Below are 27,817 nucleotides of genomic sequence, written 5' to 3' on the forward strand. Positions count from 1 at the left end.
GCTGCTTTCAGTCGAAGCAAGCAGCTGAAGAAGAGAGTGGAAGAATTTGGGTAGAAAAAATCATTTTTTAAACACTACTCGGGGAGAATGGTCTGCACTGCGCAGGCGTGTGATGTAGCGTGCCAAGGTTTAAAAAGCAGACCACCATATACAGCGGCCATCGTTGTAGCGGCCATCATCGGAGTGGACTGAGTCAGAGTGGGACGGCTTTGGCTCAACAGGCTTTGGCGAGAACAGGCAAAGGCCAGGGTAGGTTCCGGTAAGTTTTTTTGTTCAGATTGTTTAGAGTAGAGAGAATGTCAGGCAGGATGTTGCATTGCTCCTCTTGCAGGATGTGGGAAGTCAGGGAGCCCTCCGGTGTCCCTGACAACAACACCTGCAAGAAGTGCATCCAGCTGCAGCTCCTAACAAACCGCGTTAGGGAACTGGAGCAGGAGCTGGATGACCTGCGGATCATTCGGGAGAATGAGGAGATTATAGATAGTAGCTACAGGGAGGTAGTTACGCCAAAGGAGCAAAGGACAGGAAATTGGGTCACTGTCAGCTGAGGGAAGAGGAAAGGGCAGGCAGAGCAGGGTGCCCCTGTGGCCATTCCCCTCAACAACAAGTATACTGCATTGGATACTGTTGGGGGGGCGATGACTTACCTGGGACAAGCTGCAGTAGCCAGATCTCTGGCACTGAGTCTGGCTCTGCAGTGCAGAAGGGAGGGGGGGAAAAGAGGAGAGCGGTAGTGATAGGGGACTTGATAGTTAGAGGTGCAGATAGGAGGTTCTGTGGTCGTGACAGAGAATCCAGGATGGTTTGTTGCCTCCTGGGTGCCAGGGTCAAGGATGTCTCTGACCGATTGCATGACATTCTGAAGTGGTAGGGTGATCAGCCAGATGTCGTGGTGCACATCGGTACCAATGACATATCAAGGAAGAGTGAGGAGGTCCTGGAGAGTGAGTATAGAGAGCTTGGTAGGAAGTTGAAAAGCAGGACTTCGAGGGTGGTAATCTCAGGATTGCTACCTGTGCTACGTGCCAGTGAGGGTAGGAATAGGATGCTCTGCAGGATGAACAAGTGGCTGAGGAACTGGTGTAGGGAGCAGGGTTTCAGATTTCAGGATAATTGGGACCTCTTCTGGGGCAGGTGGGACCTGTACAAGAGATATGGGTTACACTTGAACTACAGGGGGACCAATATCCTTTCAGGGAGGTTTGTTAATGCTATTGGGGAGGCTTTAAACTAGATTTGCAGGGGGATGGGAACCAGAGTGCCAGAGCTGACAGTGTGGCTGGGGTGAAAATAAATGATGTTAAAAGTTCAAGCAAATCTGCTAACAGAAAGGTTGTGAGTGGTGGTAAAAATCTTCTGAGGTGTATATATTTCGATGCTAGGAGTATTGCGGGGAAGGCGGATGAGTTGAGGGCGTGGATTGACACGTGGAATTATGACGTTATAGCAATTAGTGAAACTTGGCTACAGGAGGGGCAGGACTGGCAGCTTAATATTCCAGGGTTCCAATGTTTCAGATGTGATCGAGGCAGAGGAATGAAAGGTGAGGGAGTAGCATTGCTTGTTAGGGAAAATATTACAGCAGTGCTCAGGCAGGACAGATTAGAGGGCTTGTCTACTGAGTCCTTATGGGTGGAGCTGAGAAACAGGAAAGGTATGGCCACATTAGTGGGATTGTATTACCGACCACCCAATAGTCAACGAGAATTGGAAGAGCAAATCTGCAGAGAGATAGCAGGCAACTGCAGGAAACATAAAGTTGTGATGGTAGGGGATTTTAATTTTCCATATATTGATTGGGTCTCCCATACTGTTAGGGGTCTAGATGGTTTAGAGTTTGTAAAATGTGTTCAGGAAAGTTTTCTAAATCAATATATAGAGGGACCAACTAGAGGGGATGCAATATTGGATCTCCTGTTAGGAAACGAGTTAGGACAAGTGACAGAAGTCTGTGTAGGGGAGCACTTTGGTTCCAGTGATCATAACACCATTAGTTTCAACTTGATCATGGACAAGTATAGATCTGGTCCTAGGATTGAGGTTCTTAATTGGAAGAAGGCCAAATTTGAAGAAATGAGAAAGGATCTAAAAAGCGTGGATTGGGACAGGTTGTTCTCTGGCAAGGATGTGATCGGTAGGTGGGAAGCCTTCAAAGGAGAAATTTTGAGAGTGCAGAATTTGTATGTTCCTGTCAGGATTAAAGGCAAAGTGAATAGGAATAAGGAACCTTGGTTCTCAAGGAATATTGCAACTCCGATAAAGAAGAAGAGGGAGTTGTATGACATGTATAAGAAGCAGGGAGTAAATAAGGTGCTTGAGGAGTATAAGAAGTGCAAGAAAATACTTAAGAAAGAAATCAGGAAGGCTAAAAGAAGACATGAGGTTGCCTTGGCAGTCAAAGTGAAGGATAAACCAAAGAGCTTTTACAGGTATATTAAGAACAAAAGGATTGTAAGGGATAAAATTGGTCCTCTTCAAGATCAGAGTGGTCAGCTATGTGCGGAACCAAAGGAAATGGGGGAGATCTTAAATAGGTTTTTTGCGTCTGTATTTACTAAGGAAACTGGCATGAAGTCTATGGAATTAAGGGAAACAAGTAGTGAGATCATGGAAACTGTACAGATCGAAAAGGAGGAGGTCCTTGCTGTCTTGAGGAAAATTAAAGTGGATAAATCCCCGGGACCTGACAGGGTGTTCCCTCGGACCTTGAAGGAGACTAGTGTTGAAATTGCAGGGGCCCTGGCAGAAATATTTAAAATGTCGCTGTCTACAGGTGAGGTGCCGGAGGATTGGAGAGTGGCTCATGTTGTTCCATTGTTTAAAAAAGGATCGAAAAGTAATCCGGGAAATTATAGGCCAGTAAATTTAACGTCGGTAGTAGGTAAGTTATTGGAGGGAGTACTAAGAGACAGAATCTCCGAGCATTTGGATAGACAGGGACTTATTAGGAGAGTTAACATGGCTTTGAGCATGGTAGGTCATGTTTGAGCAATCTACTGGAGTTTTTCGAGGAGGTTACCAGGAAAGTGGATGAAGGGAAGGCAGTGGATATTGTCTACATGGACTTCAGTAAGGCCTTTGACAAGGTCCCGCATGGGAGGTTAGTTAGGAAAATTCAGTCGCTAGGTATACATGGAGAGGTGGTAAATTGGATCATACATTGGTTCAATGGAAGAAGCCAAAGAGTGGTAGTAGAGAATTGCTTCTCCGAGTGGAGACCTGTGACTAGTGGTGTGCCACAGGGATCAGTGCTGGGTCCATTGTTATTTGGACCAGAAGGAGAAGTCAGCTTAATTTGTCCAGTATGTCCGGAGTACTATTCAAGTGTATGGGGCTACTACTAACAACCTATTTGGGCTATGTTATATGATTCTATCCCCAAAAGAGAAAGGCAAATGGTTGCAACAAATGAGTGATGATACAGGATCGGTTCCGACTCAGGAGGATTTGGAAGGAAAAGTCCCTGATCGTGATAATCGGACTAATCATTTGATTCAAGCACTGGAGCAAGCCCTTCAACAACCAGTAAATATTAACGGGGTGCTGGAGTGCAAGCCCAAACCTGGAGAGACAGGAAGTGAGTATTGGGAACGTTTTGTTGCCTGTTACGGAACGTTTGCTAGTGATTCAGCTTTTAACCAGGGACAAGGTTCACCCCTGTTTAATGCTGTGTTATTGTAGTGTGTTCCTCCCAGTGTTGCAGATATGATCCAGACTAACAATGTGGATTGGTCTGACAATACTCGAACCCAGATGAGACGAGCTGTTGTTTATTATTGGAACGGTCAGGGTGAGTCCAAGTCACGTTCCATTCCAAACCCCAAGTCCTGCAACTATTTTGAGTTGATACCTGCAGCCGCCTGAGTATTTACAATAATGGATGTACAACATGCATTTTTTGCTGTTCCAATACATCCAGACGCACAGGGTGGAAAGATACGGTCGGGCGGGATCTGGTGTGTGTGTCCGCCCTTGCCTGGGTGCCGGGTTCACCGCAGAAGAACGATCGTATCTGGAACGGAGGGGTCACAGTCGGTGACCTCAGAAGTCATTACAAAGGGCTCGCCCGAAAGCTAACTGCGAGGAATATCGAAGGTCTGTTTGGAATCCGATTTGCATATTCATTCGTTCTCTCTCCTCCCCGCCCCAACGGCACAACAGCGATTACTGTGAACTGAACTGAACTAAATTGAACTGAACTTTGCGTCATTTGAAACTGGTCATTTACCCCTAGACTGCGATAGAGCTTGATTGATCCTATTATCCTAGTTCTGTGTACATGTGTGTTTTATCATTGCTAAACTGTTGCATTTATATCCTTACTATTAGAGTACTGTGTTACTTATTTCTTTAATAAAACTTTCTTAGTTCCAGTAATCCAGACTCCAACTAAGTGGTCCATTTCTGCTGGTTTGGCAACCCAGTTACGGGGTACGTAACATATGTCAAACATACTTTTCAGCCCGCCGTCATTCGCAAGCTCGAGGAGTTGATCTCCTTCCCGCGCTGACATGGATGACGCGCGGGTAATGACCTCGCGTGCGTTCCAGCTCAACAGAGGGCGTGACAGGGAATGAAGAAAGGTGCAGCTGGCTCGTATCGCCAAATCATATCGCTTCCTCGCGGCCCGGTGGTTGGGGACCGCTGTCTTAATGCATGTATGCATTTCTAAATGACAATAAAAGAGGATTGAGTGTCCTCATAATCTAAAGAAAAACCCATGATTAGTAATGCCCTATATGTTTGCCATTTATTCGAGGCTCTTCAGCTCCCCTTCCAAGTAGCTATCATTGAATGCGCCGCACATACACGAGCTACTGATGAGGTGTCCCAGGGAAACGCTAGGGCGGATGAGGCGGCAACACAAGCAGCTCTCCACCAGCCGCTTATTATACCCATGGGGAGTAAACAGGTTCAAACGCCACAGCAAACGGGTATGCCAGACACGGGGGAAATTAGTGCATTTCAGGGGGACGCCCCTGCTGAGGTACACCAGTTCTGGTCTTAGATGGGATGCCACTATGATAAAAACACCCAATTGTGGCTGACCCCTGCAGTTCAAATATCATTTTACCTGTCTTGATTGATTATGTGCACAACTGTACCCACCTGGGCAAGGAGGGAATGGTAACCACATTATTACAATCCTGGTGGCACCCTAATTCCCAATCAGCAGCTGAAAAACGGACGAAGGCATGCCTATTATGTAAAAAGGCAAATACTGGGAAAAGGATACCTTGTGCTCCCGGGAACACCCCCTTGCCAGGTGGACCTTTTTCTTGTCTGCAACTTGATTTTATTGAACTACCTAGAGTACATGGTTAGAAATATTGCTTGGTATTAGTAGATGAATTTAGCAGGTGGATAGAGGCTATATCCACTACTGATAATACTGCTATGATGGTTGTAAAAATATTATTAAGAGAAGTGATTCCCCGTTATGGATTACCCGAATCAATAAGGTCACACAGTGGACCTCATTTTATTGCTAAGATAAGTGAGAAAATCGGTAAAGAACTGGCAATAAAACAGCAATTTCACTGTGCTCACCATCCAAGAGCAGCTGGTATAGTGGAACGAGCAAATGGAACCTTAAAGAATAAGCTAAATAAACTCATGCAAGAAATTGGACTAACCTGGTTTAAGGTTTTACCTTTGGCATTGTTCCATATGAGAGTTACACCCTCGACTAGAACTGGATTATCCCCAGCAGAAATCATCTATGGAAAGCCTGTGCGTACCCCATGGACACCAGGATTAACTCGTCCCCTCCCTGATAAAATAGATATGCGTACTCTAGGGGAGGAAATGGGAAAATATTTGTGTAAACTACCAAAATTTCCCAAAGTTTGCATTCGCAGGTTCGCCAGGCCCACCAAGAGGACGAGGATCAAACTAACGGGGACTATCCCACTGTTAATCCTGGGGACTTTCTCTTGATAAAGAATTGGGACAGAAAGAAGTTGGACACTCGGTGGAAAGAACCCTATCAGGTGCTGCTGACCACACCCACGGCTGTGAAGGTGGAAGGGCAACCGAGGTGGATTCATCGGACTGACTGTAAACTCGTCAGAAGAAGGATAATGGAAACAGAGGGAAAATAATATCATGATGAATGTGCTAGTGCTACTTTTTGTACTATGAATCCCAGGTCTCCAAACAAGTCTTCCTTTCTCTGTGCCACACATATGCAGGACAAGTAAGACAGTCAGTTTGTTGGATATGTGCCAGGTTACCCCAACGTGTGGAATCAGGAGTGTCCTTAGAAGGAGTACCCCTGAATAGTAGTGATAGGTTATCTGTGAGATTTATGAATTCTCGGAATAAGCACCCCCCCTCCCCGCCTCGTTTCGGATCAATGGTGAGTATCAGGGTGTAACATAACCCAGAATTGTGGGTGTCTCTGTTTTAAGGGATGGTATTTACGTATACCCACAGAAGGGGCTGAGAGACCTCCTATAGAACTTACCCCATACTCCGAGAAAGGTAAATGGAACTTGTTATTGCCGAACTGGAGGAATAGAGGAAACATTTTTGGGAAATAGCTCCTGTACAGGAATTAGGACTGATCCCCCTCCGTTTGCTGTTAATGGAACTTATTGGGTATGTGGTAAGAAGGCATATCTATCCATGGCTCTCAGGGCCTTATGATGACAAGGGAACTGTCACGACGAGAAATTGGACAGGTTGTTGCTACTTTGCTTATGTAGTACCTTCTATATATTCATTAGCCAATATTTCTCATCATACTCAGCTAGAACGGAATAGGAGAGGAATTACAGAAAGTGAGAGATTTTGGATGATAGTTTTTCCTTTTTTATGGGACAGCCCGAAATTCGCGAGAAATAATCATGTTGGCAGCTGCACTAGAGGAGTTGGCGAATAGTACTGCTGAGGTTTTAACTGATGTCCAGACCCAGATTAAGGATTTAACTACTGAAATAGTAGCTCTGAGGATGGCAGTTTTACAGAATAGGATGGCATTGGATTTATTGCTAGCAGAGAAAGGAGGGACATGTGCTGTCATAGGAAAGGAATGCTGTGATTATATTCCAGATGAGCCTTCTAATATTACAGATCTATCTCAGCATATCACTCAGGAAATCCAGAAAATTAAGGGAATCAGAGAAAAGATGCTAAACTAGTTTTGTTTAGTTTAGTCTAGTTTTGCTTAGCTTAATTTGGTGTTTTTTTTTCTTTTTAGTTTGGAGGTTTATTCCCCATTTATCTTTTACCATGTTCAATTATATTTAGAATTGGGGAGATCTAACATACTTGTACTATCAGCAATTTTATATTTGCAAATGCTAGCTATTAATGTAATCCCATTCTCTGTTTATCAATATTATTATGTTTATAATTTTGAAAATTAATAAAAAGACTGGAAAAGAGAAAAGATGCATGGGTTGACCGATGGTAAGGGAACCTGGCCTTGGCCTTTTAATATTTTTGGAGACTTTTGGGGAAGACTTCTGCATGTAGCGATGATAATAGTTTTAATTATAGCCATAGTAATTTTTATAAGATGTGTTAGTCCCCTTCTTATAGTTTGTTGTAGGCATGATGGATTACTTTAAATTTTATCATCAAATGATAAAAAGGAGGGAATGATGAAGAATTGCATTAATGAAGTTAAAGAGTTAATAAATGTTTTGCTGATTCTTTTTAAGTGTTAGCAAAATAACACATGTCTTGTCACTTACCTGTAACTGCAATGAAATATGTTGTCCTAGCGGTTTAAACTTGTTCCTGTTTTATAATGAACTTGTAGTTGAAACTTTCTGAACTGTCTAAATTTGTTTCTGATGTGTGATTAACTTATGGGTAGAATCGCTGTTTGGTATAATAAACTATTGTCTTAATAGTAACCTTGAGGGGAACTGATAACAGGGAACTGATTCAGCATGACGGTTAAAGATGTTGTAATCACAATGAGTGACCTTGTCCAGAATGACTATAAAATAAGCTGTATCTGTAGTATTATCAGAGATCCTGGGAAGGTCCGGTCGGTAAGAGGTTGAGTCTTGCCAACTGTAGATCTCGGATCTCTCGCTGGCTGAAGTTGTAATAAAGAAGAAACGGTTGATTGAAATTATCCGGTGTCTGATTTGACAGAATTCCACACTATAAGGGGAAGTTAACTACGGAGAAGGCGCAGAACGTGTTGTGACTGATTTCAGATTTAGATTTATTTATTGAATGTATATCGAAACACACAGTGAAATGCGTCATTTGTGCTACACCCAAGGATGCGCTGGGGGCAATCCACAGGTGTCGAAACACATCCACATTTCTATCAATTCACCCTTCGCCCTCCTTCATTCCAAAGGGAAAAGCCCAAGGTGAAAAGCAGAGATGTTTTTTAAACGAGGGGTTGAGTGGTCCACTGCAACTTTTATTTACAGACATAATTATTTAGTACTACAACACAAAAACAGGCCATTCAGTCCTTCTAGTGCTTGTCGGCCTGGTTTTTTGCCTAGCTAGTTCAAACTACCTGCACCCAGACGTTAGCCCTAGATAGCTATCCAAACTTCTCTTAAATGTTGCAACTGAACCCATCTCTAACACTTCCGCTGATAGCTCGTTTCACACACGCGATGTCCTTGAGTGAAGTTACCTCTCAGATTCTCCTTCAATATTTTACCTTCTACCCTCAACCTATGACCTCTAGTGCTAGTCATTCAGCCCGAGGGGGAAAACCCCTCAATATCTTGTATGCTTTGTAAGATCTCCCTCACTCTCATATGTTCCAGGGAATAAATTTCTTATTAACTCGTATGAAATACTGGAGGAACCCAGCAGGTCAGACAGCATCAATGGAGAGGAAAAAGCAGTCGAAGTTACTGGCCAAATCCCTTCATCAGGTCTGGAGAGGGAGGGAGAAAGCAGAATGAATAGGTATTTGGGGGGGGGGCGGGGAGAGAGATGGGAGATGAGACCAGGCGAGAGGAAAGATAGGTGGTGTGGTAGGGGAGAAAGGGAAAAGTTGAGAGGAGATCTGTTGAAAAGGTCACTGTCACGGTCCCGATCTGTTATTCCCTGGTTCCCTTTAAATTTCCTTTGTGTCACGATTAGGACCACTGACTCCTTGTTTTCCTTTAATTCATTGTTTCCCCGTGTTTCTTGGGAAGAGTCGCGGCTCCGCGTCCCACGTCCCGGGAAGAGTCACAGAGGGAGGTGCTGGGAATAGCGTACTGGACAAGGACACAGGCCTTGGACTAGGCTGGGACTAAGGGTCTGGGCTAGGACTCGGAATCACAGACCGCCAGGGCCAGGACTTGATACACTTGGAGCCGCCGGGGCCAGGACTTGATACTTGGAGCCGCCGGGGCCAAGAACTCTTCTTAATCACAGGACAGACCCAGCCACAGGACATAAAACGTAGAGCCAGGAATCCTTGTTAGCACAGGACGGAGTCGGGACTCTAATTGACACGGACCCTTCCAGGGTACAGGGCTAGGATCCCTTTTAGACGCACGACATGGATACGGAGACCACACAACGATGAACAGAACTATAACTGGGCTCAAGTAAGCTCCAAGCCGCGGCGACCTCTTGACTCACCCCCAGTGGGTTAAATTTGACTGACCCGTACTGACAGGGGAAGGCGACTTACTGGCACTTGCTTCGGGAGGAGACTAAGCTTGCTCCGGCCAGATAATACTGACTCGCAGTACCTTTGGTGATTTTGTTAACGCTCTCACGCTGAACAGCTGAAAACCGAAGACTTATAAACTGCCGGTTCAGCTGAGAGTAAATTGCCTCCAATCACCAAGCCCGAGGGACACGGGAAAACAGGGAACCAAAGGGAAACGGAGTCAATGGTCCGGATCGTAACACAAACAAAGTAAATTTAAAGGGAACCCGATCCGGACCATGATAGGAAGAGACCCGGCTCTGTGTCCTGTGTCCAAGAAAGAGGCCCAAGTCTGGGTCCCGAGTCCCAGGCCAAGACCAGGCCCTAAATCCCAGTCTAAGTCCACGGTCCGAGCCCAACTCCAGCCATGCATATTCCCACTTCCGCTTCATTCATTCCTTGCTGTTTCTCTGTACAACCCCTGCTTTCCTAGTAACTATTTCTAAACTCTATTTTTGTTAACGTTACTAAATGTGTTTGTCATGCATTTGGGTCCACCCGTGCACCGCACTTATGACAGTCGCGGTCTGAAGACGAAGGAATCTGATAGGAGAAGAGAGTGGGCTATGAAGGAAATGGGAGGAACTTAGAGAAATCGATGTTCAGGTTGCAGGCTACCCAGAATGAATATGAGGTGTTGTTGCTCCAATAAATTTCTGTGTCCTTGGACATCCCGCCGTTGCTGGACGTTGACCTGACTCACTCTCCACCCGGACGGTCAATGTCACTGGACACGTCAATAACCAGCGCTCTCGGCCGAGCCCGCGCTCGCTTTAACAACAGACCCCAGGCCTCGGAAGCAAAGTTCAGGAAGCGGCGAGGAGAGATGCGCACAGAAGAGGGGTCGAGATCCTCACTTGTTGACACCCACTGTTGGTCTGGTCGGAATCTCACGGGTAAACTGCAATAGGGGGTGTCACTTCCGCAGAACTTTTTCAAGGACAATCATTGCCAAGGGAAAACTTTGTAGCCAGTGCTGAGGTTATTATTGGGTATTATTGTTACCCCGCTGTCTTTACAGACAGCCACGCCCTCTCCCCCCATTTCTCTCCACACACACACACACTCTCTCTTGCCACTCTCAAGTTCAAAGTAAATTTATTATCAAAATACACATACATCACGATTTGCAACCCGGAGGTTCATTTTCTTGCGGGCATACCCAATACATCCGTAATAGAATGATAACCATGATAGAATCAACTTGAGAGTTCAACCAGTGTGCAAAAGACACCAAAGAAAGGAATAATAATAAGTAATAAATAGCGAGAGCATGAGATGAAGAGCCCTCCACGCTCGCTCTCTACTTATTCTCTCCTCTTATTCTCTCCTCACACACTCTGTACTCTCTCACTCTCTCCGCATATTTTGTTCTCTTTTCCCTCTCTCTTCTCACATTCTCTCTCCATACTCTCTCGCCTCTTTCTTCTCTCTCCCCACGCGCACACGCTCCCTCACATACTCAGTTTCTCTCTCCCCCACACAGACTTTCTCTCACACACTCCCATGTACTCTCCCTCTCTCCGCACGCACAGACCATCTCCCGCCATATACAAACTAGCTCCCACACACTCTGTCAATGCACACTTTTTTCTCTGCACTCGCACATACACTCTGTCATCAGATACACACTCCCCTCAGATACACACTCCCCTCCTCTCCTCTCCACACTCTCTCAACATTCCCCCTCTCAAACATTTACAATCTCTGCTTCTTCCTCGGGTCCTATCGTCCCCTCCCCCTCAGACACAAATCTCTTATATCCTCGCTGGCAATCATATATTCTTCCTCTCTCCCTTTCCCTCTCCCCCTCCATCCCTCCCTCCCACCCTCCCTCCCACTTTCGCTCCCCTCCCCCTCACACTTACGCTTCCCCTCTCCAGGTCATCGTACAGCCACTCGTCGAGGAGAGTTCTCTTGCTGGACCCTCGTTCTCCCACTAGAGTGACATAGACGTAGTCGTTGCTTCCCGAGTATTCTGACGTTCCAGTGGCTACCGTGACCCTGTAGGTGACCATCTCTCCTGTCTAGGTGAGGAGACGCGGAGCCAGCACTCGGAGTCCAGTTACAGATAAACACTTTACCTGGTGGGGCGGTGCACTTTATATAAATAACAGCCGCCTGTTGGGGCACTGCCAACCACTCTGTGGTTTGTGGGATTGGCTCGCGTTCCTTTAGAAGTTGCCGCTACCAGTTCCGACTCCGTCATCTTCAGTACGGGACTGGAAACAGACAGCTTCCCAGCCGCCAAACTGAACCGGTGACTCTCGCATCTCGGACAGACCAAAAAGGGTAGGTCAAGGAAAGGGTAGAAAGTGGGCACAGCAGATGGTGCTTCTGCCTCAGAAATCCAGAGACACATGTTCGATCCCCACTTCCGGCGCTGTGTGTGTATGTGTGTTTTTATCTTTCTTTGGCCGTGTGTGTTGTGTATGTCTGTGCTATGCATTTTGTGTGTGGTTGTGTATGTGCGTTGTGCGTTTGTTGTGTGTGCATTTGTGTTTTTTTCTGTGTGTGGCGGTAGTGTGTGTATGTATTTGTGTGCCTGTGTGTTTGTGTGTCTGTTCTGTCCTTTGTGTACATACGTATTGTGTGATTTTGTGTGCGTTTATGTCTGGGTTGTGCATTTTGTGTGCCTGTGTGTTGTGCATGTGTTTGTGTGTAGTGTGTGTGTGTGTGGGGGGGGGCGCATGTTGAGTGTGTCTGTGCATAGGCATGTGCGTATATGTCTGTGTGGTGTGCTTTGTGAGCGTGTGTGTGGGTTTGTGCAACAGTATGCAGAATACAGTGTCGCAGTTACAAAGCAAGTGCAGTGCAGGCAGACAATAAAGTACACGGTCTATAACAAATCTTTTTATTTATTACGTATTTATTTATTGAGATACAGCACAGCAGATGCTCTTCTGGCCCTTCTGGTGCCACGTCATCCAGCAATTCCCCGATTTAACCCCAGCCTAATCACAGGGCAATTTACACTGACCAATTCACCTACAAACTGGTACGTCTTTGGACTATGAGAAGACACTGGAGTACCCGTGGGTCACAGGGAGGACATAGAAACTCCTCACAGGCAGTGGCGGGAATTGAACCAGGGACATTTGTACTGTAAAGTGTTGTGCTAACCACCATACTACCATGCTGACCCAAAGTAGACTGAGGTTAACAGCCGATCTTATTGTACCTGTGAGCAGTTCAATAGGCTTGTAACAGCTGGATAGATGCTGTCCTTGAGCCTGGTGGGACGCTTTCCTGAGGCAATGTGAAGTGTAGACAGGAGTAGCAGTAGTTGTGTGATCAATCAAGTTGAATACGATCTTCCCCTAAGGGGTTGTCTACTGGCAGGTCCTCAAGTGTCTGTAAAGGCTGAGACAGATCTATTGCCTCACTAACTACCTTCCACCAGAGACTGTAGCTGCATAAGCCCTGTGTCTATTGTCCTTTGTCTCAACCCATGAAGAGGGGATGGAGGAGCAAGTGGTCACAGCATCTACAACCTCTCTAACTACTCTCAGTGGGGGCTGAAAGTACACACAGAACCAGAGCCTGTTGCCCCTCCTAACTACCCCTGGTGGAGTCACATCTTGGAATCACTAGCCCAGTATGACACTCCATAACTCCATTCATTCTTGCTGGGAAGATAAAGAAAATTTTTCCATTCACCTCCTCCCTCACCTCCATTCTGGGCCCCAAACAGTCCTCCACATGTGAATCTGCTGGGGTTGACTATTGTGTCTGGTGCTTCTGATGTGGCCTCCTCTACACCAGTAAGACCAGTCGTAAATTGGGGCACTGCTTCGTTGAGCACCTCTGCTCCATCTGCTAAATTGGGACTTCTCAGTGGGCAAACATTTTAATTCCTATTCTCATTCCAGGTTCTGACATATCAGTCCATGGGTTCCTCTGTGCCAAGATGAGACCACCCTCAGGGTCAAGGAGCAACACCTTATATTCCATCTGTCAGCCTCCAACCTGATGACATAAATATTGATTTCTCCTTCTGGTAAAAAAAAAATTCTCTCTCCCCCTCCGCTCTTCCACTATTCTCCACTCTGGCCTCTTAGCTCTCCTCACCTGCCTAGATGGAGATAGATAGATAGATAGATAGATAGATAGATGGATGGATAGATGGATAGATGGATAGATGGATAGATGGATGGATGGATGGATGGATGGATGGATTGATGGATGGATAGATAGATAGATGGATAGATAGATAGATAGATAGATAGATAGATAGATAGATAGATACTTTATTGATCCCAAAGGAAATTACGGTGGTACAGTAGCATTATAAGTGCATGGATATGAATATTAGAAGAAAAGTAGAAAGAATAAAAAAATAAGTTATCACCAACAGTCTAACAGGAGGGAGTCATTACTTCCCTGGCTATAGTTGACTCATTTTAGAGCCTAATGGCCGAGGGTAAGAATGACCTCATATAGCACCTCCCCCTGGGCCCTCTCCTCCTGCCCTTTCTCCTATGGTCCACTTTCCTCTCTAATAGGATTCCTTCCTCACTGGCCCTTTACCTTTCCCACCCACCTGGCTTCGCCTATCACCCTCTATCTAGTCTCTTTCCCCTTCCCGCATATTTATATTTTGCTGACTTTCTCCTTACTTTCCAGACCAGAAGAAATGTCTCAACCCAAAATGTTGACTGTTTATTCATTTCCATAGATGCTGACTGACCAGCGGTTTTCCTCCAGCCTTTTGTGTGTGCTGATCGAGGCTTCTCTTATCACTCGGTGCTGACATCTGTTTAACAGGACATCACCTAGGGATTTCTAATGATTAACAGGACAACCCAGGATGTGCACCAGATGCCGGGGCTTTCAACAATTCCACAGAAATAAACACAGAATAACTTTCCTCCCAACATGTGAGAGGCTTCAGCTGATCCAGGGATGGGGTGCTGCTTCACATCTGCAGGTGTTATGCAGACTCCAGGAAGAATGCTGCCTGTGCACAGCAGGATCCCACAAGCAACTCTCCAAGTGCAACCAAAATGCTAGGCTTGCTTTGGGACTGGCCATCCAGCCAGTCCTCATTAGGAGATTGGAGGTGAAGTAGTCAGTAACATTAAATTCCTTGACGTTACCATATCAAACAGTCGGTCCTGGGACCAGCACATAAGAGTCATCACAAAGAAGGCATGACAGTGCCTCAGATTTCTTAAGGTTTGCATAGATTCAGGATGTCATCTAATACTGCTGTGAAATTCTATAGATCCCCAGAGCAGAGATTTCTGACCAGTTGCATCATGGCCTGCTATGGAGACACTGATGCCCACAAATGGAAAAGCCCCTCAGAAATTGGTTGACACAGCCCAGTCTATCACAGGGAAAGGCCTCCCCACCATTGAGCACATTTACAAGGCGTGGTGCCCCAAGGAAGCAGCATCCATCATCAAGACCATGCTCTCTTCTACACACTACCACCAGGAAAATTGTACAGAAGCCTTAGAGCCAACACCACCAGGCTCAGGAGCAATTATAACCCTTCAGGCTTGTGAACTCACCCACCATAACACTGAGCTGATTCCATGACCTAAAACTCACATTCAAGGACTCTACAACTCATGTTCTTAGTTTTAGTTATTTATTTGCTTTTTAAAGTTCTTTGCACAATTTTCCTTCATTTGCAGATTGGTTGTTTGTCAGTTTTTGATTAAAGTCATAAATCATAAATCAGTTTGTCATAAATACTGTTGTATTTATTTTCCTGTGCAAGAACTACTCTAAAGGTTCCATATAGTCATATAAACATGCAAACAACAGGAATTCTGCAGATGCTGGAAATTCAAGCAACACTCATAAAAGTTGCTGGTGAACGTAGCAGGCCAGGCAGCATCTCTAGGAAGAGGTGCAGTCGACGTTTCAGGCCGAGACCCTTCGTCAGGACTAACCGAAGGAAGAGTGAGTAAGGGATTTGAAAGTTGGAGGGGGAGGGGGAGATCCAAAATGATAGGAGAAGACAGGAGGGGGAGGGATAGAGCCAAGAGCTGGACAGGTGATAGGCAAAAGGGGATATGAGAGGATCATGGGACAGGAGGTCCGGGAAGAAAGACAAGGAAGGGGGGGGGGACCCAGAGGATGGGCAAGGGGTATATTCAGAGGGACAGAGGGAGAAAAAGGAGAGTGAGAGAAAGAATGTGTGTATAAAAATAAGTAACAGATGGGGTACGAGGGGGAGGTGGGGCATTAGCAGAAGTTAGAGAAGTCGATGTTCATGCCATCAGGTTGGAGGCTACCCAGACGGAATATAAGGTGTTGTTCCTCCAACCTGAGTGTGGCTTCATCTTTACAGTAGAGGAGGCCGTGGATAGACATGTCAGAATGGGAATGGGATGTGGAATTAAAATGTGTGACCACTGGGAGATCCTGCTTTCTCTGGCGGACAGAGCGTAGGGTCTCGCCAATATATAAAAGGCCACATCGGGAGCACCGGATGCAGTATATCACCCCAGCCGACTCACAGGTGAAGTGTTGCCTCACCTGGAAGGACTGTTTGGGGCCCTGAATGGTGGTAAGGGAGGAAGTGTAAGGGCATGTGTAGCACTTGTTCTGCTTACACGGATAAGTGCCAGGAGGGAGATCAGTGGGGAGGGATGGGGGGGATGAATGGACACTGGAGTCGCGTAGGGAGCTGGAGACAGCTTATCCACTGATGTCCTGTCTCTGGAGACAGCTTATCCACTGATGTCCCCTCTCCTTTCTAGATCTTTCTGTCTCTGTCTCTGGAGACAGCTTATCCACTGATGTCCCCTCCCCTTTCTAGATCTTTCTGTCTCTGTCTCTGGAGACACCTTATCCACTGATGTCCCCTCCCCTTTCTAGATCTTTCTGTCTCTGTCTCTGGAGACAGCTTATCCACTGATGTCTACTGTAAGCCTACTGACTCTCACAGCTATCTGGACTATTCCTCTTCTCACCCTGTCTCTTGCAAAAACGCCATCCCCTTCTCACAATTCCTCCATCTCCGCCGCATCTGCTCTCAGGATGAGGCTTTTCATTCTAGGATGAGGGAGATGTCCTCTTTTTTTAAAGAAAGGGGCTTCCCTTCCTCCACTATCAACTCTGCTCTTAAACGTATCTCCCCCATTTCACGTACATCTGCTCTCACTCCATCCTCCCGCCACCCCACTAGGAATAGGGTTCCCCTGGTCCTCACCTACCACCCCACCAGCCTCCGGGTCCAACATATTATTCTCCGTAACTTCCGCCACCTCCAACGGGATCCCACCACTAAGCACATCTTTCCCTCCCCCCCTCTCTCTACATTCCGCAGGGATCGCTCCCTACGTGACTCCCTTGTCCATTCGTCCCCCCCATCCCTCCCCACTGATCTCCCTCCTGGCACTTATCCATGTAAGTGGAACAAGTGCTACACATGCCCTTACACTTCCTCCCTTACCACCATTCAGGGCCCCAAACAGTCCTTCCAGGTGAGGCAACACTTCACCTGTGAGTCGGCTGGGGTGATATACTGCGTCCGGTACTCCCGATGTGGCCTTTTATATATTGGCGAGACCCTATGCTCTGTCTGCCAGAGAAAGCAGGATCTCCCAGTGGCCACACATTTTAATTCCACATCCCATTCCCATTCTGACATGTCTATCCATGGCCTCCTCTACTGTAAAGATGAAGCCACACTCAGGTTGGAGGAACAACACCTTATATTCCGTCTGGGTAGCCTCCAAACTGATGGCATGAACATCGACTTCTCTAACTTCCGCTAGGCCCCACCTCCCCCTCGTACCCCATCTGTTACTTATTTTTATACACACATTCTTTCTCTCACTCTCCTTTTTCTCCCTCTGTCCCTCTGAATATACCCCTTGCCCATCCTCTGGGTCCCCCCGCCCTTGTCTTTCTTCCCGGACCTCCTGTCCCATGATCCTCTTGTATCCCTTTTGCTTATCACCTGTCCAGCTCTTGGCTCCATCCCTCCCCCTCCTGTCTTCTCCTATCATTTTGGATCACCCCCTCCCCCTCCCACTTTCAAATCCCTTACTCACTCTTCCTTCAGTTAGTCCTGACAAAGGGTCTCAGCCTGAAACGTCAACTGTACCTCTTCCTACAGATGCTGCCTGGCCTGCTGCGTTCACCAGCAACTTTTATGTGTGTTGCTTAGTCATATAAACATACTTTGATAAAAAATTTACTTAGAGCTTTGAATGTGGAGGAGAGGGGATGGTTAAGGCTTTGTGTGAAGACATGAATTAGTACTGGGAGCAGGTCACTCAGTCCCTCAAGACCACTGGACTATTCAACGAGTCACAGCTAATCTGTTTGTAACCTCCATTATATATGCTGAAAACATGTACCATCAACTCAAGAGCATCTTCTATTCTCCTGCTATCAGACTCTTAAACAGACTTTTGTACAGTATGATGGACTCTTGACCTCACATTCTACCTTGTTATGGTCTTGCACTTTATTGCTTACCTCCACGCCACTTTCTCTGCAGACATTACACTTTGTTCTGCATTGTATTATTTTACCTTGTTCTACCTCATTGCACTGTGTCATGATTTGATCTGTATGAACAGGATGTTAAACAGTTTTTTCACTATCTTGGTACATGTGACAATTATACATCTGACTAATATCATACATCTCCCTACCCATTATGAAATGTTCCATATCTTTTAAAGAAAGATTAACTTTATTTGTCAGAGGATCATAAAAACTTACAGTGAACTGTGACGCTTGCATGAAATCAAATCAGTGAGAATTATGCTGGAGAGCCCGCAAGTGTCACTTTGCTTCTGGTGCCAACATAGCATGCCCACAACTCACTAACCCTACCAACTGTACAAGTGGTTCAATTTAATATCAGAGAATTATACAGTGCACAATCTGAAATTCTTACTCTTCACAGAGACATCCACGAAACAAGAAGGATTTTTTTATTGGAACTTGGGAGAAAACCAGAGCATCCAGAGTTAACCTACACAGTCATGGGGAAAATGTGCAAACTCCTGGCAGACAGTGGTGGGAATTGAACCTCAATCCTACAGCGGGCACTGTAAAGCGATACGCTAACCGCTATTTATCTATCTCATTGAGGTTCTATTTCCCGTTGTCAAAAATGCGTTCCAGTGCCTTTTATTAACAGAATTCCAAAGACAGGCAACACTCTGGGAGACAAAATATTCACCTCTTCTCTGCACTATATGGACTTTATAATTTAATCCTTTTGCTGTAAACTACCCAGGAAATTGAAATATTGTTCTACCAGTTTGGTAGAAAGCCTAGTTCAGACAGGTTGGTGTGGGAAAATGGAGGAGAGTTAAAGTACACAAAACTGAAATGAAATGGTCAGTAATGTAGAGGAGGCCACACCATGACCACAGGAGGTACTCAGCCCCGTTGGAAGAGGTGAAGGTGACCCGCTTGGTTCTCTGCTTCATTTGAAGAAGTTGCTTAGGTCTGCTGGAAGGCAGTGATGGAAACAGATGTGACATCCCCTATAGCGGCACAGGAAAGAGCAGCAGGGGGAATCAGAAAGAGGGAGCTCCCTGCGGTAAACAGAAAAGGGGCAGAGAGGGAGGAAGATGGTGGGGGTCACAGATCAGGTTCAGAAAAAGCTGTGGAAGGTTGTAAACTCTGCCAGCTCCATCATGGGAACTAGCCTTCCCACTATTTAAGTACCATCAAAAAGGCAGCATCCCTCATGAAGGACCCTTCCCACCCAGGAAATGCCCTCTTCTCATTGCTACCATTGGAGAGGACGTGCAGAGCCTGAAGGCACACACTCAACATTTTAGGAACAACTTCTTCCCCTCACCATCAGATTTCTGAACGGACAATGAAGACACGAACACTACCTCACTATTTTTTCACTAAATATGTTTCACCCTGGGAGTTCCACTGCTGTTACACATATTTAATTTATTTTAAGGTATGTTTCTTATTGTAACTTACAGTTTATTTTATGTCTTATGCTGTATAACTGCCTTCAAACAACAAATTTCATTGCATACACTCAGTGGCCTCTCCACTAGGTACCTCCCGTACCTAATATATTGGCCACTGAGTGTGTCCATGGTCTTTCGCTGCTGCATGTTCACGGTTTCATGTGTTGTGCATTCAGAGATGCTCTTCTGCACACCACAGTTGTAACACGTGCTGGCATCGTGTCATCGTGAACCAGCCCAGTCATTCTCCTTTCATCTCTCTCACTAACAAGCTATTGTCACCCACTGCCACTCACTGGATAATTTTGTTTTTAGTTTTTTGAACTACTCTCTGTAAAATCTAGAGATTGTTGTGTGTGAAATAGCATCAGTTATGGAGATCATCAGTTTCTGAGATACTCAAACCACCCTATCTGGCACCAGCAAACACTTCACAGCCAAAGTCACTTAAATCACATTTCTTCCCCATTCTGATATTTGGTCCAAACAACAACTGAACATCTTGGCCATGACTGAATGAGTTTATGCATTGAGTTGCTGCCACGTGATTGGCTGATTAGATATTTGCATTAACAAGCAGGTGAACAGTTGTACCTAATAAACTGACCACTGAGTGTATATGTTGGGATTGCCAACCGACAAGAGTAGCAGTCAAATACGTTGTGTTTACCCCAAAGAGACTACAATGACCATGAAGCCTTGCGCGGGCACCAGTGCGCATGCATGACCTGCGCATGCCTGTATGTGCCAATTTTTTTCTACAAATTGTTTTTGGTGATTCTGTTCGGGGGGAGGAGGGTTGTTAATCATGACCAGAATATAGGTGATAAGTGGCTAATACACTCAATTTCCTTTCTAAATGGGTTTATCTAACGAATTTAATATTAAACACACAGCGCATATTTTCCTCGCATGAATATAGCGATAAGTCAATTATCAGGGGAGGACGGAGAGCTTGAAGTAAGTGTGAACGAACTTCCAGTAGAAGTGGTAGAGGCAGGTTCGATATTATCATTTAAAGAAAAATTGGATAGGTATATGGACAGGAAAGGAAAGGAGGGTTATGGGCTGAGTGCAGGTCGGTGGGACTAGGAGTTTGGCTCAGACTGGAAGGGCAGAGATCCCCTGTTTCTGTGCTGTAATTGTTACATCGTTATATAAATCACTTATAAGTCAATAGCATCATAACATTTTAAGTAACATTTGGATATTAAACACACAGCACATATTTTCCCCGTATGAACATATAAAATCATTGCAACACACCAATATCGCTGAATCAGTGGGAGCCCTGGGCTTGTTTCCCTGCAACAAGACGGTCCTATTGAGGGGTGATGGGAGACAGCGATACTCAAAGGAGGTTCCTGATGTCCAGTCTATTCCGCAATTTCGTTTTCGTTGCATTCATCGCAGAAAACACTGCTTCACAGCGATATGATGTTAGAAGTAGAAGAAACGTTTTCAGTGCTTTTGTGGCTATCTCAGGATATTCAGCCTTGACTTTGATCTGGAATGCCGGCAGAGATGTTATGTCAAACATACTTTTCAGCCCACTGTCATTTGCAAGCTCGAGGAGTTGATCTCCTTCCCGCGCTGACATGGATGACGCGCGGGTAATGACCTCGCGTGCGTTCAAGCTCAACAGTGGCCGTGACAGGGAATGAGGAAAGGTGCAGCTGACTCATGTCACCAAATTATATCGTTTCCTCGTGGCCCGGTAGCGCATGCTTTGCGGCCCGGTGGTTGGGGACCACTGGTTTAAACTAATATGGCAGGGTGATGGAAACCAGTATGATGGAGCTGAGGATGATCCAGCAGGTTTACAATTAGATGATGGATGTAACCTGAATTTAAGGAAGGACAAGCGAATGATTGGGTACAAATGCAGACAGAGCAAAGAGTTAAATTGTACCACATAGGCAAAATTCAAAAGTGCAAAGAATGCATGAGTGATGGTGCTATATTTAAATGTATTTAAATGTTGTGTTGAAAGGACAGGCAGGAAGGCATAGGTAGTGGTATGGCTCTGTTGGTAAGAGATGGAACTACATCTTTAGAAAGAGGTGATAGAGGGTTGGAGAATGTGGGTGGAGTTAAGAAACTGCAAGGGTTAAAAAAGACCATTATGGGAATCATATATAGGCCTTCAAATAGTAGCTGAGATGTGGTTTTGAGATTGCAAAGGGAGCTGGAAAAGGCATGTAATTATGGTAATGACACAATTGTAATGGACAGCTTCATTATGAAAGGGGGTTGGGATAATCAGGTTGCTGTTGGATCACAAGAGAGGGAGTTTGTTAAATGCCTACAAGATGGCCTTTTAGAGCAGCTTGTGGTTGAGCCTACTCGGGGAATGGCTATCTTAGATTGGGTGTTGTGTAACAACCCTGGTCTTATTAGGGAGCTTAATATAAAGGAACATCTAGGAGGCAGTGATCATAATATGATTCAATCCATACTTCAATATGAGAGGGAGAAGCACATGTGGCATGTATCAGTATCACAATGGAACGAAGGGAATTACAGAGACATGAGAGAGGAGCTTGCCAGGTGGATAGGAGGAGGATACTGGTGGGGATGGCAGCAGAGCAGAGATGGCTGAAGTTTCTGGGAATAGTTCACAAAGCACAGGGTAGATATGTCCCACAGAAGAAGTTGTTCTGAAATAGCAGAGGTAGGCAAATGTAGCTAACAAAGGAAGTTAAGAACTGCATAAAAGCCCAGGAAAGGACATATAATGTAGCAAATGTGAAAGGGAAGTTGGATGATTGGGAAGCTTTTAAAATCCAACAAAAGGCAACTAAAAGAGCAATAAGAAGGGAAAAGATGAAATATGAGGGCAAACTAGCCTCATATTTATAAAGCAGGATACTAAAAGTTATGTATAAAGAGTAAGAGAGAGATGAAAGTTTGATATTGGACCACTGGAAGTAATGCTGGTGAGGCAGCATTGGGGGACAAATAAGTGGCAGATGAATATAATAAGTACTTTGCATCAGTCTTCACTGTGGAAGATACTCACAGTGTGCAGTGTGACAGAGGTTCATGAGTGTCAGGGAGCAGGAGTGAGTGCCATTGCTATTACATAGGAGATTGTGCTGGGCAAACTCAAAGGTCCTAAGGGAGATAAGTCACCTGGACCAGATCAAATGCTTCTGAGAGTCCTGAGAGAGGGTGCTGAAGAGATATTCTTTGTACTGGTCAAGATCTTTCAAGAATCTGGCACGGTCCTGAAAGACTGGGAGATTTCAAATTTCACTCCACTCCACTCTTTAAGAAGGGAGGAAGGCCAGAGAAAGAAAATTATAGGCTAGTTACCCTAACCTCAGTGGTTGGGAAATTGTTGGAGCCTTTTAGTAAGTATGGGTTTTGGGGTACTTAGAGACTAATGATAAAATAAGTCAACGTCAGCATGCATGGCTTCTGCAAGGGAAATATTGCCTGAAAGATATGTTAGAGTTCTTTGAGGAAGGAATAAGCAGTGTGAACAAAGGATAGGCAGTGGATATCATTTACTTGGATTTTCAGAAGGCATCTGATAAGGTACCACACCTGAGGCTGCTTAACAAGATAGATTCCTATGGCATTACGGGAAAGATACTGGCATGTATAAAGGAATGGCTGACAGGCAGGAGGCAGCAAGTGGGAATAAAGGGAGCCTTTTCTTGTTGGCAGGCAGTGACTATTGCTGTTCCTCAGGGGTCAGTACTGGGACCACTATTTTTTATATTGTTTGCCGATGATTTGGATAATAGAATTGATGGCTTTGTGGCAAAGTTTGCAGATGATACAAAGGTAGATGGGGGTACGTAGCCCTGAGGAAGCAATGTGATTGCAGCAGTACTGAGGCAAATTGGAAGAATGGGCAAAAAAGTGGCAGATGGAATACAGCGTAGGGAAATGTATGAAAATGCATTTTGGTTAAAGGAACAATAGTGCAGACTATTGTCTAAATGGGAGGAGTTTGAAACATCAGAGGTGCAGAGGGAGTTAAAGACTTTGTGCCAGACTCCCAGAAGGTTATTTTACAGGCTGAGTCTGTGGTAAAGAAAGCAAATGCAATGCTGGTATTATATTCAAGGTTAATAGAATGTAAAAGCAAGGAGATAATGCTGAGCCTTTATAAGACACTAGTCAGGCCGCACTTGGAGTATTGTCAACAATTTTGGGCCACACACCTCAAAAAGGTTGTGTTGTCTTTGGAGAGAGTTCGGAGGAAGTTCACAAGGATGATTCCAGGAATGAAGCGTTTGGCTCCTTTGGGCTTGTACTCACTGGAATTTAGAATAATGCCGAGAAGATTTCATTGAAACCTACCGAATGTTGAAAGGTGTAGATAATGTGGATGGGGAGAAGATGTTTCCTATGGTGGGGTATCCAGAACTAGAGGGCACAACCTCAAAATTTAGGGATGACCTTTTAGAGCACAGGTAAGGAGGATTTTTTTTAGTTAGAGTGAATCTGTATAATATTCTGACACAGACTGTGGAGGAGGCCAAGCATGGGCATACTTAAGGCGGAAGTTGATAGTTACCTAATCAGTCAGGTCATCAAAGGATATGGCAAGAAGGCAAACAAGAGAAAATCTGCAGATGCTAGAAATCCAAGCAACACACAGAAAATGGTGGAGGAATTTGGCAGGCGAGGCAGCATCTATCGAAAAAAGTACAGTTGACGTTTCAGCTTCATATCTGTAGGGGTTAAGTGGGCACCAGGAGGCATACTGACTGTGCACATCTGGATCTCACAAGTAACTCACCAGGGGCAACCAATGCTGGGCCTGATTTGGGACTGGCCAACCATCCAGTGCTCATTTAGGGATCGGAGTTGGAGAGTGACAGAAACTTTAATACTTTGCATGAACACATCAGACAATCTGTTCTGGGACCATCGTACAAGTGTCTCCACAAAGAAGGTATGGCAGTGCCTCTAATTTATTGAAGTTTACATAGATTTGGCATCTCATCTAATACTTTGACAATCTCCTATAGATGCCCAGTGGAGACTGTCCTGACTGGTTGCTGCACAGTCTGGTATGGAAGCATCAATGCTCAAGAAGGCAGAAAGCCTACAAAAAGTGGTGGATATGGCTCAGTTCATCAAAGATGCCTGATCAGCATGAGCACCTTTAAAAGCAGTGTTGTCACAAGAAAGCAGCATCCGTCAGAGATCCCAATCATGCAGGTCATGCCCACTCCTTGGTACTGAGGTGAGGTGAGGGCTTCCGTTGGTCAGAGTAGACCATGGATATTGTGTCCTAGTTGTCTCGATATGCAAGTCTGGGCAGTATGATATGGAGAGCAGGTTGTGGCCTATGTAACAACCTCCCCCTCTCCATGCAAGCGATGAACCCAAAGGAACAGTAAAGGTCGATACTGCCATCGTGGTACTACCATCCAGCATAATGTACAGAAAGCTTAAGGCCCACATCACCAAGTTCAGGAACAGTTATTAACATTCAGCTATCAGGCTCGTGAACTGGTATGGATGACTTCAGTTGTTATGACCCTACGCTTTATTGTTCACCTGCAGTGCTCTTTCTCTGTAAATCTGACAAATTACTCTGCATGGTTATTGCTTTATCCTGTTCTACCTCGATGCTCTGTGTAATAATTTGATCTGTACGAACACAATATTAAACAGGTTTTTCCACTGGGTACATCTGACAATTAGAATCCCAACCAGTGCCAATATCATGCTGCTCCCTGCTCTCTGTAACGTTTTCCTCTTCTTTCAAAGACCTATTGGCTTTATTTGTCTCAGTTGCATTAAAACATACAGTGAGTTGTGTTGTTAGTGTCAAATGAATTCAGTGAGGATTGTGCTGGGCAGCCCACAGGTGTCACCATGCTTCTGGTGCCCATAACTCACTAACCCCAACCGTACAGCTTTTCCTGTAGTAATGTGGGAATATCCCTATGAGCAACGTGGTCATGAGAAAATGTACAGGGTCTTTCCAGAGCGTGGCAGAATTCGTATGCCAATCTCACAGCTAGCACTGTTTAGCTTTGTGCTAACCACAATGTTACCATACCACATGTCTATCTTATCAAGAGTCTGTTTTATCTTGGCCATAAATATGTACTAAGCCCTTCATTAACTGAATTCCAAATACTCTGGGAGATAAAATACTTATCTCCTCTCTGCATTAAATGGGCTCTTGTAATTCAATCCTTTTCCTGTAAGATACCCAGAAAAATAAAATGTTGTCCAACCAATTCAGGCTCGGTGTCTCAATGGCAACAGAGCAGTTTGAGGACAGACGGGTTGTTGTGGGAATGAGGAAGAGAGTTAAAATGACGTGCAATGCAAATCTGAAGACCACCTTTGAGGACAGAAAGAACGTAGAATAGTGAAATGGTCGGCAATGCAGAGGAGGCCACATTGTGACCACAGAGTGCACTCAGCCCAGTTGGAGGAAGTGCAGGTGAACCTTGCGGTTGTCTGCCTCACTCTGAAGGGTTGCTTAGGTCCCCTTTAAGGTAGTGAGGGAGCAGGTGAAAGGACCAGATTTTATGTCTCCTCGAGTGTCATGGGTAAGTGCTTGAGGATGGGGAGGAGAAGAACATGGCAGGGAATCAGGGAGAGAGGGTTCCCTGTGGTAAACAGAAAGGGAAACATTGGGGAGATGGTGGGGTCACTACATAGGATCGATAAATCTTCAAGTGAATTCATTCAGTTCCATCATGGGCACTTCCCTCCTCACCATTGAGGTAATATCAAAAAGGCAGCATCCGTCAAGAAGGACCCTTGCAGCCAGGACATGCCCTCTTCTCATTGCTACGGTTAGAGAGGAGATACAGAAGCCTGAAGACACATATTCGACATCTTAGCAACAGCTTATTCTCCTCCACCATCAGATTTCTAATCAGACAATGAACCCATGAACACTACCTCACTATTTTTGCTCTCTTTTTGCAGAATTTGTTTAACTTATTTCAAGGTATGTTTCTTATTGTAAGTCGTAGTTTATTTTATGCCTTGCTCTGTACCAAAGTCTTAAAGCAACAAATTTCTATGCGTACACTGAGTTCAATGGTTCAATTTAACACCAGAGAATGTATACAATATATAACCGGAAATTCTTACTCTTGCAAAACAGAAGAAAAATACAAAAGAATAAACAACCAATAAATGTCTGTTAATGTTTCCTTCTGCTTTACTTTTTCCTCTCTTACTATACTATTTAAATGGCTATGGTGTGCTCTTCGTGCCAGATGTTGGAGAACTGGGAGACCCAGACTCTCCCGGAACTACATCTGTGTGAAGTGCATCCAGCTGCAGCTCCTCGAAGACCGTGTTAGGGATCTGGAGCAGCAATCGGATGGTTTTCAGCTTGTACTGGAGAGCAAGGATACAATTGATCAAAAGTTACAGGGAAGTAGTCACCCCGAAGTTGCAGGAGGCGAGTAGCTGGGTGACCGTCAGGAGAAATAGAAATAGGCAGTGAGAGCTGAGCGCTCCTGTGGCCATCCACCTCAACAATAATTACTCCATTTTGAGTTCTGTTGGAAGGGGGACGACCTACTTGGGGGAAGCAAATGCGGTTCTGCCTCTGGCACTGAGTCTGGTCCTGTGGCTCAGAAGGATAGGGAACTGAAGAGACTGGCAGCAATAATCATCATCATCATCAGGTGCCGTGCCCAGTTTGAGCTTTGACTGCCATGGCCCACACACTCCTGTTTCGGGTCAAGTGGATCAATTCATTGGTATTCATTTCCAGTTCTCTGGCTGCTGTCTCCATCATCATTTGTCTTTGTCTTCCTCTTGCTTTCTTCCCTTCAATCTTTCCCATGATTACCGTGCATTCTAACTCCTCTTTCCTAATCACATGTCCAATGAAGTTATGCTGTCTTTTTATGATCTCATATATTATTTATAATAACATGTAATAGGGACTCTATATTCAGGGGGACAGATAGGCGATTCTGTGGACGTAAAAAGGAAACACGGATGGTAGTTTGCCTTCCAGGGTCCAGGCTCTGCGATGTTTCTGAATGCATCCACAAGATCTTGACAAGGGAGAGTGAGCAGCCAGAAGTCATGGTACATATTAGTACCACTGACATAGGTAGAAAAAGGGAAAAGGTCCTGAAAAAAGAATACAGGGAGTTAGGAATGAAGCTGAGAAGCATGACTTTAAGGGTAGTAATCTCAGGATTATTGCCTGTGCCATGCGACAGGGAAAATAGGAATAGGACCAGGTGGCGGATGAAATGCATGGCTGAAGGTTTGGAGCAGGGGGCAGTTTCTG

General features: G+C 45.1%; 1 protein-coding gene and 1 long non-coding RNA gene across 5 annotated transcripts in view; one reads left to right on the top strand and one right to left on the bottom strand.

Moving 5' to 3' along the window:
* Positions 1–11,869, bottom strand: part of LOC140193735 (polyunsaturated fatty acid 5-lipoxygenase-like) — a 74,347-nt gene extending 62,478 nt beyond the window's left edge. For 2 of the 4 annotated variants that reach the window (XM_072250909.1, XM_072250913.1), the window contains exon 1: positions 11,509–11,867. In XM_072250909.1, the coding sequence (XP_072107010.1) occupies positions 11,509–11,658 (150 nt within the window). In that variant the 5' untranslated portion in view covers positions 11,659–11,867. Of the gene's footprint in view, positions 1–11,508 lie in introns of all 4 variants that reach the window. The other 2 variants (XM_072250912.1, XM_072250910.1) reach the window with 2 other exon arrangements.
* LOC140193736 (uncharacterized) lies at positions 11,483–15,377 on the top strand. Its single transcript, XR_011884919.1, has 3 exons — positions 11,483–11,932; positions 13,513–13,640; positions 14,319–15,377. It is a non-coding gene; the product is annotated as an uncharacterized lncRNA (long non-coding RNA).
* Positions 15,378–27,817: the final 12,440 nt, after the last annotated feature.

This window comes from Mobula birostris, unplaced genomic scaffold (assembly GCF_030028105.1).
Source record: "Mobula birostris isolate sMobBir1 unplaced genomic scaffold, sMobBir1.hap1 scaffold_783, whole genome shotgun sequence".
Classification (NCBI taxonomy): Eukaryota; Metazoa; Chordata; class Chondrichthyes; order Myliobatiformes; family Myliobatidae; genus Mobula; species Mobula birostris.